At 40.6% G+C, this 12,414-nt stretch overlaps 1 protein-coding gene across 1 annotated transcript; it reads left to right on the top strand.

The window, feature by feature from the left end:
- Positions 1-10,356: 10,356 nt before the first annotated feature.
- LOC146377096 (extracellular tyrosine-protein kinase PKDCC-like) lies at positions 10,357-11,348 on the top strand. Its single transcript, XM_084944795.1, is given in 2 exon segments — positions 10,357-10,446; positions 10,448-11,348. Coding segments are annotated over 2 exon segments (918 nt in total). The 5' UTR covers positions 10,357-10,380; the 3' UTR covers positions 11,300-11,348.
- The last annotated feature ends 1,066 nt before the right edge of the window (positions 11,349-12,414 follow it).

Below are 12,414 nucleotides of genomic sequence, written 5' to 3'. Positions count from 1 at the left end.
ATTTGGTTGGTGTCAAGTAGTCAAAAAATCTGAATGAGTGGGTCTACTTAATGGCAGTATAGACCAAACGTTAACGGGGATCTCTGTTAAAAATGACCTTCCACATCCCACTCCCACCCTTCCTACCAAGCTTTGGTTCACGATTTCAGTCTTATTGGTCCTTATTACAAAGCTATTATTTAGCTGGCATGCACTGCAAATGGTTTTTTTTCCATAGTTGTATGACAAAGGCATGATAATTCAAACTTTTTTTCCTTCAGACAAAAGACATGAATGCATTTTATTATGACAACTTGATTTTCAACCTTCAGCACACAGTGGTTTTGATGACAAGTTAAGAGAAATGTGCTCAGCCAGCAGATGTGTTGTGCTGAAGACCAATCTGTGTATGAAATGTGCTATCTTAAAACCAGCATTTATCTAGATTCACTAAATGATGCGGTGGCACATGGCAGAGCAGGAGCATTATTCAAACACACCACAATACTCCGCCAGAAGAACGCAGAGCTTTTCAGATTCCTTTGACCTGTCAATCCATCTGGAGCGTCAGTCACACACACAGGAATAGCATCAATGTGCATGCCTCATCCAGTAAGCAAAAAATTGAGAGAGCAGAGGGGAACACATAAAGATGCCTGCTGAGCTTTTCATGGTGCAATGAGGATTAAGCTGGAGAGAAAGGAGTACTGAGGGTTGTATACTGTATGTGTGAAAACATATGTATGTTTATACCATACACAAGGTGTATCATAATTACAATTAAACATGATAATCACAGGGGGAAAATATATTGATTATTAAGATTATATACCTGCATACATTAGAATACAAACTAATCCACAATTCTTTTTAGAGGTATGTGAGAAGCTCTGTCGCTCTAGCTGATTACATCAGGGGTAAAGAAGTTCCCTCAGTGTCTGCTGCTGCAGCTCCAGAGTTACATTTTTTCTGTCTGTCTAAAGGACTGCAGTATTGCTCCTCTGAAGTGTGGATGGTGTTTTGGTTCCCGCCGCTTGCCTGCAGCTACTAAGTCGGCCATCTCTGAAGTGTGAAAGCCAGTCTTTAAAAGCACAGGATTGGAATTTTCTTTGGAGTTTTCCAAAGACTGCCACAGACTACAGGATTATGATAGCTAAAGGGTTGTTTTGCTACACTCTGACATAATGAAACAAGCTAAACAGCCACAGGCAAGGCACAGCACTGTGGTAAATCGAGCCAACTCCCCACATGAAAACAGCTTGTATTTTGAGGTAACACTGCTGCAAAATCTGTTCTAAACTAGATTTTATTTGCAAAAGTACATTCTTCTGTTTAGTTTCACATCATCAGTTATAATGTACCTGTCTTATCAACACAACTCTACAGCTCTACAGCCCTATTTAAAAAACAAACAAAAAAAAAAACGTGTAAAGTATAATTAAGCAGAATTCAGTGACCTGGGCAGAAGTCATGTAAAAGCTTGGATATAAAAGCTGAAACTGATAAATCTTTTTTTTCTTTTTCTTTTTTAATATACGAATCAATTTGGCATTATCTTAGTTAGTCGGAAAACCTTTGTAATGCAACTAAATCACATGGCAGGATGCTGTAAACGGACCAAACTTCAGAAGTCAGGAGAACAACTGAGAAAATCCATCCACAATAGAAGGTTAGTCATTAATATACTGCAACAACATGGGAATAGAGCAGCTGTGATAGAATACAGCATTAATGAATCAATGGTACGGAAGTGGAGGAAGCAAGAAGAATGAGTTGAATAAAGTTTGATTTATCTAACTGCTTTGTTTTGCTTTGTTTTGTGTCTTATAATCCCGTGCACCTTATGGCCCAAAAAATACGTATTTTAATTTTTTTATTTGGCACACTGTAGTTTAATGTTGCAAAGCACCTCTTTTTAACTTTAGTGGATATTATACATGGTTATGCTTAGGATATGTCAGCCCATTTCTACTGGAAATGCCTTTTGGTTACACTTTCAGCAAGGAATTTGCATTTGCACTGTTAAATTTTTATATAGCTTTAATGCACATAAAAAACAGCTGCTTGTTTAAGTGAAAATAAATGGATGAGGTGTGTGTGTGTGTGTGTGTGGGGGGGGGGGTTGCGCTAGTAAAGTTGTGGAGTTGTGTTTAATAAAAACTGAGACATATATTAACAACTAATAGTTGTTATATTCTCCCAACAGCCAGAATATGCTAAATGAATATTAGGAAAGTAAGTGGTACTTTGCATTGTTCTTGCTAGCACTAGCCCAGCTTAATAAAAAACAGTTAAAATTCAAATATTACACTTAAAGGCTATGTATTTTGATAGAAATGCCATTTTTTTTTTACTAGTTATTGTGTTACTTGTACTAATTTCAATCTAAAACTTAATATTTAACCGAATAAAACCACAGCAGCAAGAAAAGATGGCGACCGAAGATTCTGAAATGTGCTGCTCCATAGGAAATGAAGGTGTGGTCTAATTTAACACTCACAGTGTTAAAATGCGGTAACGACTAAAATCCACACTAACACTTTTCAGGAATCAACTCCCGATGTGTTATTTTAACTCAATTAAGTGTTGATCTAACTCGGAACTCTGTTGAATTCAACTAACACCGAAAAATCAACACTGGCATTTTTGCTGTGTAGTTATGTGGATATGCATATTAGATAGTTTCTAGTGAAATATAAGCCCCCCAAGGGAGTGAAAAGCCCTGTAACTTACTTGAAAACTATATGCTAAAATATGTTCCCTAAAATGGGAGTCTTTTTCCATTCAGCTAGAATGGACAAAGACACAAAGCTGGAGTTATTCTATGTCTTTACGCTGCACAGCTGCCTCTTCTTCTCTCATTCTCTCCCCTCTCTCGCCTGTTGCTACTTCAATCATGAAACGGATCAATGATCAGCTGATCAGCTTTTTTCTCGTTTGTTTATCGCCCACTTTGCGCAAGAAAGAGGAAACCGCCGAATATCGCGCTAAACAACAGCAGCACGTTTAAGCTTGATCAGCTGTTGTTAGAACGTATTTAATATTACTTTCTAGTAGCTGATGTTTGCTGGAGCCACAGCTGTAAAGCTGCTGGTCTGGTTTGTATATCTGGTATATCTGGACAAACAACACCACAACACCACCAGGATCCTTTTTTTTATGTAGCTGACGGCTGGTAACTGTGCAGGGGCGGGTCTAGCAAAGTTTTGCCAGGGGGCCAGGTAGGGCATTAGCAGGGAAAGGGGGGCAGAAAGAAATACTTTCTTAATCTCATTTAAAATGTCTAGCTTTTAATAAATAATTATCTGAAGCTTACAACCAAAGTTTTTATCTGACGTAAAATGTATAGAAATCATACATATAACATCGAAGCAGCTGGAATCCATAGCTGTGTGTGTTCATGGAGCTTGCATTTTCACCTGCGGGACATCACTACCTGACAAGTTTAACTGTCTTCAGAACATTGCAGAGGCCTTATTGACAGTATTTGGTTCTACATATCTGTGTGAGCAGATTTTCTTTCACATGAAGAGTGTCCTCAGGTAGCCGTCTGAATGCTGGACACTTGGAGACCTGTGTCTCTGAGTGGGAGACCAGAGATCACATTAACATGTGTGTCTCTGTATTAACAGACATGCCATATTGGCCCAGTTTATTTTTCCTATCATTGTTGTGAGGAGACCATAAATAGCATTTGCATTTTCTGTTGTACAGTTCATTTGCTGTTATGGAGTTCTTGTTATGGATAAAAAGTGTCTTTTTTTTTGGTTTCAAAATAGCTGATAACTATTTGCTGATAGCTGCCAACATCTGCGAACAAACATAATTCTATAACCGTTAATATAGAGTGTTATTACATTTATTGCTAATGCAATCATATGGCACACTGAGGAAAATTTTAAATGGCACTCGTCATCAGAAAGGTTGCCTACCCCTGCTCTAGAGTGTTCTTGACAAAGAAAAAAATGGTGTTGCTGAGCTGGTTCCAGATTATTGATTTCTTCACACCTAATTTTTTTTTTGCTATCTCTCTGTCAGGTTTACTTTGGTTTTCAGGCTAATGATGAGCCCACTTCACTTGCATCAATACCTCCTTAGACCTCATGTTCAAGTGTTCTAGTGAACAGCTACCAAATGTTAATTCAGCAATGGGAATCAACTCTAGATCTTTTATCTGCTTAATTTGTTACTGAAAAACAAAGACCTGGTTATGAAACTGCTTGACAGTCAGTTGTCCAAATACTTTTGAGCCTCTGAAACTGCCAGACAGTGTATAAAAATGGCTACAATTCTTAAACAGTTAATGCACTTTGTTTTGTTAAAACAATTTGATAAAATCTTAAATTATGTCCTTCAATCACATGTTTTATTTGTGGTGTATACAGGCAAAATTATATAAAAAATGTTTTTGTTCAAACCCTCAATGGACTATGTTTAATGTATCATAAGCATAAAACATAAAGCCACTGGGACTTAGAAATTATTATCTTACAAACAGATCATATGGCCTAGCAGTATTGAGTCAAGTATAACTGGCAGTGAGTAAAAATCTGCAGTTAATAGTGAGACTTCCCATAACATTATTTTAGTGGTAATATTTGAAAGTTATTTTGTCAAATTTTAACATGTTTCTTTTCAGTTTGATCTGCCATTACAATCAAACAAAGATGTATAAAGAAGGGATTGTTGGGAATACACTTAGACATCATATTTTTAGGAAGAAGTTCTCCTTCTATTCTGAACAGCACATTAACAGCTCTGTGCCTAATGGATGTATGCTGCCTGTCCATGCCGTTAGTTTGCTTAAGAAGCAAATGGCTGTTTTCTCACAAAGGAAATTTCCTGTAGAAGATCTGTTGAGGGAGCTGGAGTTGCAAGTCACCAAGGGGCAGCCAAGAAAATTAAAGAATTTAGAGAGTTCCTGTAAAGAGCAGTGAGCCAAAGTCCCTCCTGAGATGCAAACCTGGTGACCAACATCTCACTGGTGTGCTTGTCAGCAAGGGTTTCTCCATCAATTAATAATAATACTTAAATACTTATTTTACCCAGTGACATGCAAATGAATGTGAATGAATGATTAAATACATTTTTTTTATGGATTTGTGGTTGACATTCAGTCTCTCTACATCAGATAAAGCTACCATAAAAATTCGAGATTGTTCATTTCTTTGTAAATTCAGCAGAGGCTCAAATTATTATTTCACTCACTATACAAATAAACTTAGCACAAAAAGTAAGGAAATCTTCGTTTGGTCAGTTATTTATTTTTGTAACAATGCTTCTTCCTAATAAAACTTGTACTGCTGGAGAGCATTTTGATTTCCCTTTTCATGTGTAAATGGTGCTATATTTGATATAAATAAAAATGTATTTGTGGGTTAAGCAGCAGAGTTCAGGACGTGAGTGGTACCGCCTTATTTGGCCATCGTCTCTTGTTTTGAGTTTCTGGTAAATCAACGGTGACAAGGAGTACCTGCAAGCATAGACCCTGCTCCAAGCCTGCAAGGTTTGACCGATTTGGATATGGCCCTATCTATATGGCAACTGGTGTTTAACAAAATCGACTTGCAACATTTTTCATAGTGAGCCCCATGCCTAGGGACAGGTTCCACATCATGGGGGATGTCCAAGAAAGTGAAGAAGAAGACCCCACAAGAAGACCATTCACTCAACCTCTCAGTACTTTTGCAGGACAATATGGCACATGGCTCTCTACCCAAACAATCCAGAACAGACTGCACACAACAATCTCCAGTCTCATAAGGCTGGAGATTGCCGTCAAAGCCTATGAGACTGGCCTTCTCTTTCAGACCCATTTGCACAGGTGTCTGCAACATGTGCACTAGAACCTGAACGTTTGGAGGGACGTCATGTTCAGTGATGAGTCTATATTCTGTGTACAACAGGTGGATTGTAGGGTCAAAGTGTGGAGAAGATACCATAAAGTAGCAGCTTTTGATGATGATAGTATAGGGCAGCATGTCCCTTGCTGGAAAAATAAGGCTTGTCATCACTGGAAGCCTGACCTCAACCCAGCAGAACACTTGTGGGATCAGCTTGTGTGTGCTGTTTGTGCCAGAGTTCTTCCACATGCTACTGAAGCTCCTGTTTGTTAAATGAAAGAACTGATGACTTGCCAAAATGTCTTGTTTTTTACAGATTTCAATAATCCAGTGCAATAAGCGACACCAAACAAGAGTCAAAAACAACATACGCTTTTTGGCACTGTCAGAGTTTTTTTAATGGTAGGATGGTTGAGTATGTGGGTTAATGAAATACTCAATTTTACTGCTCAACTCATAAATACATCTCCCTTAAAAATGGAGCAAATAAATAGGCTTTCCAGTGATATAAGATTTAAAGCCAAGAAATGTTACAACAAAGAAATAATTCACTAAAGTCCTTTTTCTGATTATTATTTTAATATATGTGAGTGTCCTGCTTTTGTTCCTACTACTAGCTTTCTAGTTATTGGTGCTTTCAATTTTAAGTCAGTGGGTGCCTGTTAAACTGACTTGTTCCATTAACCAAACTCTGGTGAAATATCGGATAGACACAGATCAGAGTGGAAGAATTCTCATAGACATCATATACTTGAACAGATTAAAAAACAAATTAAATCAGAATCAGAATTAGCATACTTTATTAATCCCTAAGGAAATTAAATGGGTTACGGTTGCTCCAGTACAGTAACAGAAACAGACTAGACTATTTAACAATACAATATGTTACAGGTTTAAGAAATAGCACAATATATACAAATCACTGAATAATAAATATCAAGGATTGACAGAGGTGAAACTGTAACAGGCTGCATGCTGGTTGATGCATGTGCACTGGAAGTGTGAGTGGAAATGACATTTGGGCGTCTGTTAGTATAGCATGCTCAAGTCTGTGCATTAAACACTGAAGTCCATTAGTAATGGCTTATATGAACAGAAGTCCTGCTGTACATGCTTATAGCAATACTTTAAAAAAATAACAGCGTCAGCTTTGATCTGCAGTTGCTAAGGGAGTCCAAGTCTGCAAGTCTCTGCTCCTGTTAACCAAGAAAATGCACCCAGAGAGGATGTTGCTTATTCATGTGCCTCAACAATAAGTCTGAATAATAAGAGCGCGCCTCTCCCCTGTCTCCACAGCAGACCTGTCACTCCTGCTTCACTGGGCTCATTTATATGTGACAATGTGTATTTGCATGGCTGTGGTATCTGTTCCTGAGTCAGACCTTTAGTACAAACAAGGAAGGAAATAAGTGGGGTTAGAACAAGCTGTGGATGCACACACACTAAGGCAGAAGAGCAAGCTGGAATCAATAGCCTAATACATGAAAAGCCACTGACTCTGTTGCTGATGCAGAAAGGGAGACGTAACAGAGATTATCTTGGCTTGATAATGACAACACGATCTTACTAAAATCAATGGAGCATATGACACCGCTGCAGCTTAACTATGCGGAAATGTGCTGTGCACTTACTAAAGCTCATTTTGAATCAATACACATTATAAGTCTCTCTCTAACCGGAGGTCTGGCAACAGTTTTTGATTATACAAATCTGCAATAAAGGGTCAAAACAGATGGGAGAAAGAAAAACAGGAGCTGGAAGATGAGTTCCTCACTACTCAATTCAGCCGGTCACGTCAATTAAGATGTGAACTTGTACAATTCCAGCAGTTCACATTCAGCTCCGGGGTCTTATCTAAAATTAAAAAAGTCCCCTTTTCCACGGCTTTGAAGTTTTTCTAAGCCACTCAAATAGTTCCATTCGCAGAATGTGGAAGCTAAAGGAAGCTTTGATTTTTGGAGTCGGCTTTGCCTGTCACTTTGTGTTACATGCTGGCTGATCTTAAGGCTAAAATGGAGTGACATTACCATGCTGTCAGCCTTTTCTCACCCCTCAGTTTCAGTCACTGATTCACCCATTATTGACTGCTACACAACTCAAGTGATTGGCAAACACTGTAGAGGATGGTATTGCACAGGGAAATTAGACTTTGTGCTGCTTATGCATTATTGTTTGATGTTATGTTTTTTTTTGGACAGCCACTAGTTCTAAATGTAATTTTCAGTTTTAATGACATGCAGGAATTCAAAAGCATAGGGACGTATTTCACAAAGTTAGATTAGCTCTTCTTAGGAGCTAGAAAATACAAATGTGGGTAAGAATCAAAGGAGGCCTACACCAATTTATTTGTTGGGCACTGGAGAGTACTACTGCATAGGTGAAAATTTTCCCCTTTACTTCTTAAAAACCAGCTGGCTATTAGCAGCATCTAGGAATAGGGTTACACAAATCAGTCCAGCTGTGATCATCCAGTGTATGCAATGACAACTGAAGGAATTTCAATTACAGCAAAATTTAGTGTCACAAAGTATTCAACCAAATTGAACTTGAAAATTGAATGATTTTGATGAAATCATGAACTATTAGACATTGGTGTGATGTTATTAAGATCATCCTTGAGTAGAAATTAACATTATTGTCAAATGCAGTATTCTGAATACTTTGGATTACTTAATATATTGTCATCCATTTTACAACTACATGAATGTACTATTGCTGTGTAATTTATTACTATTACTGAAGGCTACTCGCCATACAAATACCAACTAGATTTTTAAATCTTAAAAAGAACCCCAGTTATTAAGACATGTTTGCGCAAAAATATGTGCTGTGCTTTCAATAATATATATGTGGTATTGAAATATGCCAGATGTTTTCCTTTTAAGCACATTTTATATAAAACCGATTTACTAGTAGGCCGCCATAGTTATTTACCTAGCACTGCACTCTGCGTAGTAACATCATACGGTTGCACCGCATCATGTTTACAGTAAGCAGCACATGGCGATGGCTTCTGTTCAACCTTTCCAGTTTGAACCAGAGCAAACCGAGAAAGAGGATGAAAATAGTCACCCAGTGCTTAGTTTAGATGAAGATGAAAACAATTGTGGGCTTCAGATCCTGGCTTTAACTAAAGCTTGCATCTCTGGACTGTGTCATCAAGGGGGTTATGGGCACATTGGTGATAATATTTGTAGATAAAGTCTGCTACTGTTATTGTTTACCATCATCCAGGAAATTGTCTAGCGTCTCTTTGTCTTTGCATTTCTTAGCGTGGTGGCACGGTCACCTTATGGGGAAAAATTGTCGAGACTGCATTTGGTTTCAGTCTTCGCTTATAACCAGATGCACATGTGACCTCTTTTAGTAACTGTGGTCGACTAAATGCCTTGAACGCATCAGGGCTAAAATGACGAGCCTTGGGTCTTGTGGGAGTTGTACTCTACCGCAAGCATCCTCCCATTGCTTTCTTCTTTTTTTCTCATGAGGAAAGCTGTGCAGACTTACATCTGTTCCTTTGTTGCCTTTCGACAGGAAATTACAACAAAAAGCTGCATAATGCGGCATGGCAGTTCCTCTCCTGCAACAACAGGTTAGCAGAATGAAAGCGCCTATACTGCCGACAACCTATATATGTCATCGTCCCAGAATGCACGGAGTGCGCAAAAACATGGCCGCTCTCACGGCTCCAAAATAGTTTCAAACAACAAAGATTTAATGAATAACAAAAACACTGTAGTTATTCTCAAGTATGTTTTTATGTAGTGGAGATAATTTGTAATATATTTAGAGTAACTTGTCATAATAGTCGGGGTTCCTGTTAATATAAAATGAGTAACAGTAGGGTGGACATTAGGTAAGGCTGCACTTTTTTGCAGTGATCTCGTATGGAAAACTATTTCTGTGTCAGTAATATGTTTTCTTTTTGTCTGTTAATAATCATGTGGATGATTATTGATTATTTGCAGCTACTAGGTTGTTAATGCTATCCATCATGTCTAAAAATAGCATGTTAATACGTGGAGATCCCGAAGGCTGCTCTAAAAATGATCAGATTATATTTTAAATATTTGTTCAATTCAAATTAGTTTAAATTAGCTTTTTTTTTCTTAAAGAAATCTACTACATCATGTATAATTTTTTTTAATCCATCCATCCATTCGCTTCCGCTTCTCAGGGTCGCGGGGGTCACTGGAGCCTATCCCAGCTGTCATAGGGCGAGAGGCGGGGTATACCCTGGACAGGTCGCCAGTCTATCGCAGGGCCAACACACAGGGACAGAAAACCATTCGCGCTCACATTCACACCTAATGGCAATTTGGATTTTCCAATTAACCTATGCCCACAAGCTGCATGTGTTTGGATGGTGGGAGGAAGCCGGAGCACCCGGAGGGAACCCACACAAACACGGGGAGAACATGCAAACTCCACACAGAAAGACCCCGGCCTGATGTTGGAATTGAACTCAGGACCTTCTTGCTGTGCGGCAACAGTGCTAACCACCGTGCCACCGTGCTGCCTTAATTTAAAACTCGTTTCATTCAAGCTGAGGAAAGAAATGGTCCTTCTCCAAAGACTCCAGCATCTTAACATCATTAAGCTGAAGGGTCACTGTGCTGGGGGCCCAGGAGGAAGAGAAGGAGAGGCCCGAAAGAGTCACAGTCACTCTGGAGCAGGGGAACCCTCTCCAGATGATCCAGCTGCTCCAGAGCCCCTGGGAGGACAGATTCAGAGTGTGTCTGGACCTGGTCCGGCTCCTCCACTTCCTCTCTCATTCGCCTCTGGGCTCCGTGGCCCTGTTGGACTTCCAGCCTCGGCAGTTTGTCACAGTGTCCGGCTCGCTGAAGCTCACGGACCTGGATGATGCCAGCGTGGAGGAGACCACCTGTCACACAGACGCAGACTGCACTCTCCAGTTTCCACACAGAAACTTTACTCTGCCCTGCTCAGCTCGGGGTGTGTGTGAGGGGCTAAACGAGAAGAGGAACATTTACAACGCCTGCAGGTATTTTTTCACCTACCTGCTGCCTCACCAGGCCCCGCCCGGCCTCACACACCTGGTAGACCGCATCATGAACGCCACAGGGGAGCTGAAGGCTGACATCAATCAGACGCTGGAGGCCTTTGAACACATCCTCCACCTCTATAAGTCTGGCCTACACCTGGAGAACCTGTCTCCATCAATAATCAGAGATTACACTGTGATGCGAGGGATGGGCACTTCTGGGAACGTGGAGTACCGCTGCTGGCCATCCTACAGCCAGCAGGGCTGCGTGCTGTCAGTCCACAGTGCCCGAGAGGCAGCGTGCATCTGTAACTCCCACTCTCAGTGCAACAGCTTCAGTCTGACGGGGCAGAAGACTTGGACGGGCCGCCTCCTAGCCTCTTTCAGGAGTGGCTTCAGTCACCTGGTGCCTGATGGGACATCAGAAGTTTATGTAAAGAAGACAAAAGTTGTCGAAAAATCAAGCGCCTGACGTCCGAGCGAGTTTCTGTCGAAATGGGAGTTACCAAGAGATGGCACACAGCGGGGCGATGGGAACTGATGCAAGACGTGGCACTCGAGAACCGCGTCCTCCTGTTTAACAAGTAGAACGCAGCACGGCTCTGTGGATCTGCAGGAGCAGCGTGGAGACCAGGCTGACGAGGAGGCGTTTGAAGCCAACAACTGAATGTGATGTATTTATGGGGCTTCTTGCTCTGTGACTGTCTGATCTGCCTGCCAGCTCACTCCCCTCTGCCAGCTACTAATTTTTTTTAATGTCATGTGTAATTTCTGTTGCAAATATTAATTATGGTTAAATTAAGGGGGGATGGCAGTAAAAACTCCGGAGCTGTGATGTAATCAAATACACTGCCGTTCCAACTGTGGAACAATCGCGCTGCGTTCTCTGGAAGTCTGGACTCCCGTGTGAACTTAGGAAGTCTGGACAAGCGAAAACATGAGTATTTAGAAATGGCCTAACACTCTGCAGTCTATGAACTAACCCCAGCTAATGCCAGCTAACAATGTTAGCTCGGTGGCGAGTAGCCTTCATTAATAGTAATAAAAATCACACAGCAATACTACATCGACGATACTGAAGTTTCACCCATCCCATTCTTCTTATGAAGTGGTGTCAAAATTTCCAAGAAATGCAAGAAATGCATTCCTGCCCGTGTACTGTGCATTGTGTAACTGACGCCACCAACACCACCAACACCACCAACAGGACACTTACATGGGCTTACATGGGGCGATCGTGGCTCAAGAGTTGGGAGTTCACCTTGTAATCGGAAGGTTGCCGGTTCAAGCCCCAGCTTCGACAGTCTCGGTCATTGTGTCCTTGGGCAATACACTTCACCCGTTGCCTACTGGTGGTGGTCAGAGGGCCTGGTGGCGCCAGTGTCCTGGCAGCCTCAATCAGAATCAGAGATGGGAATTGAGTTTAAAAAAACAACAACACAGGAGTGGGGGAAAGGCAGACGAGAGACAGCATGTGGGAGTACAAGGGAGAGAGGAGACAAGAGAGACATGACAAACTGGGGGGAACATACAAGTACTCATACAACATATATAAACACAGACACACACACACACAGAAACACAGAG

Source organism: Perissodus microlepis, chromosome 11 (genome assembly GCF_051167445.1).
Source record: "Perissodus microlepis isolate ML-2025 ecotype Zambia chromosome 11, ASM5116744v1, whole genome shotgun sequence".
NCBI lineage: Eukaryota > Metazoa > Chordata > Actinopteri > Cichliformes > Cichlidae > Perissodus > Perissodus microlepis.
Note: the sequence above shows the minus strand (reverse complement) of the source record. Positions and strands in the feature narration are given on the sequence as shown.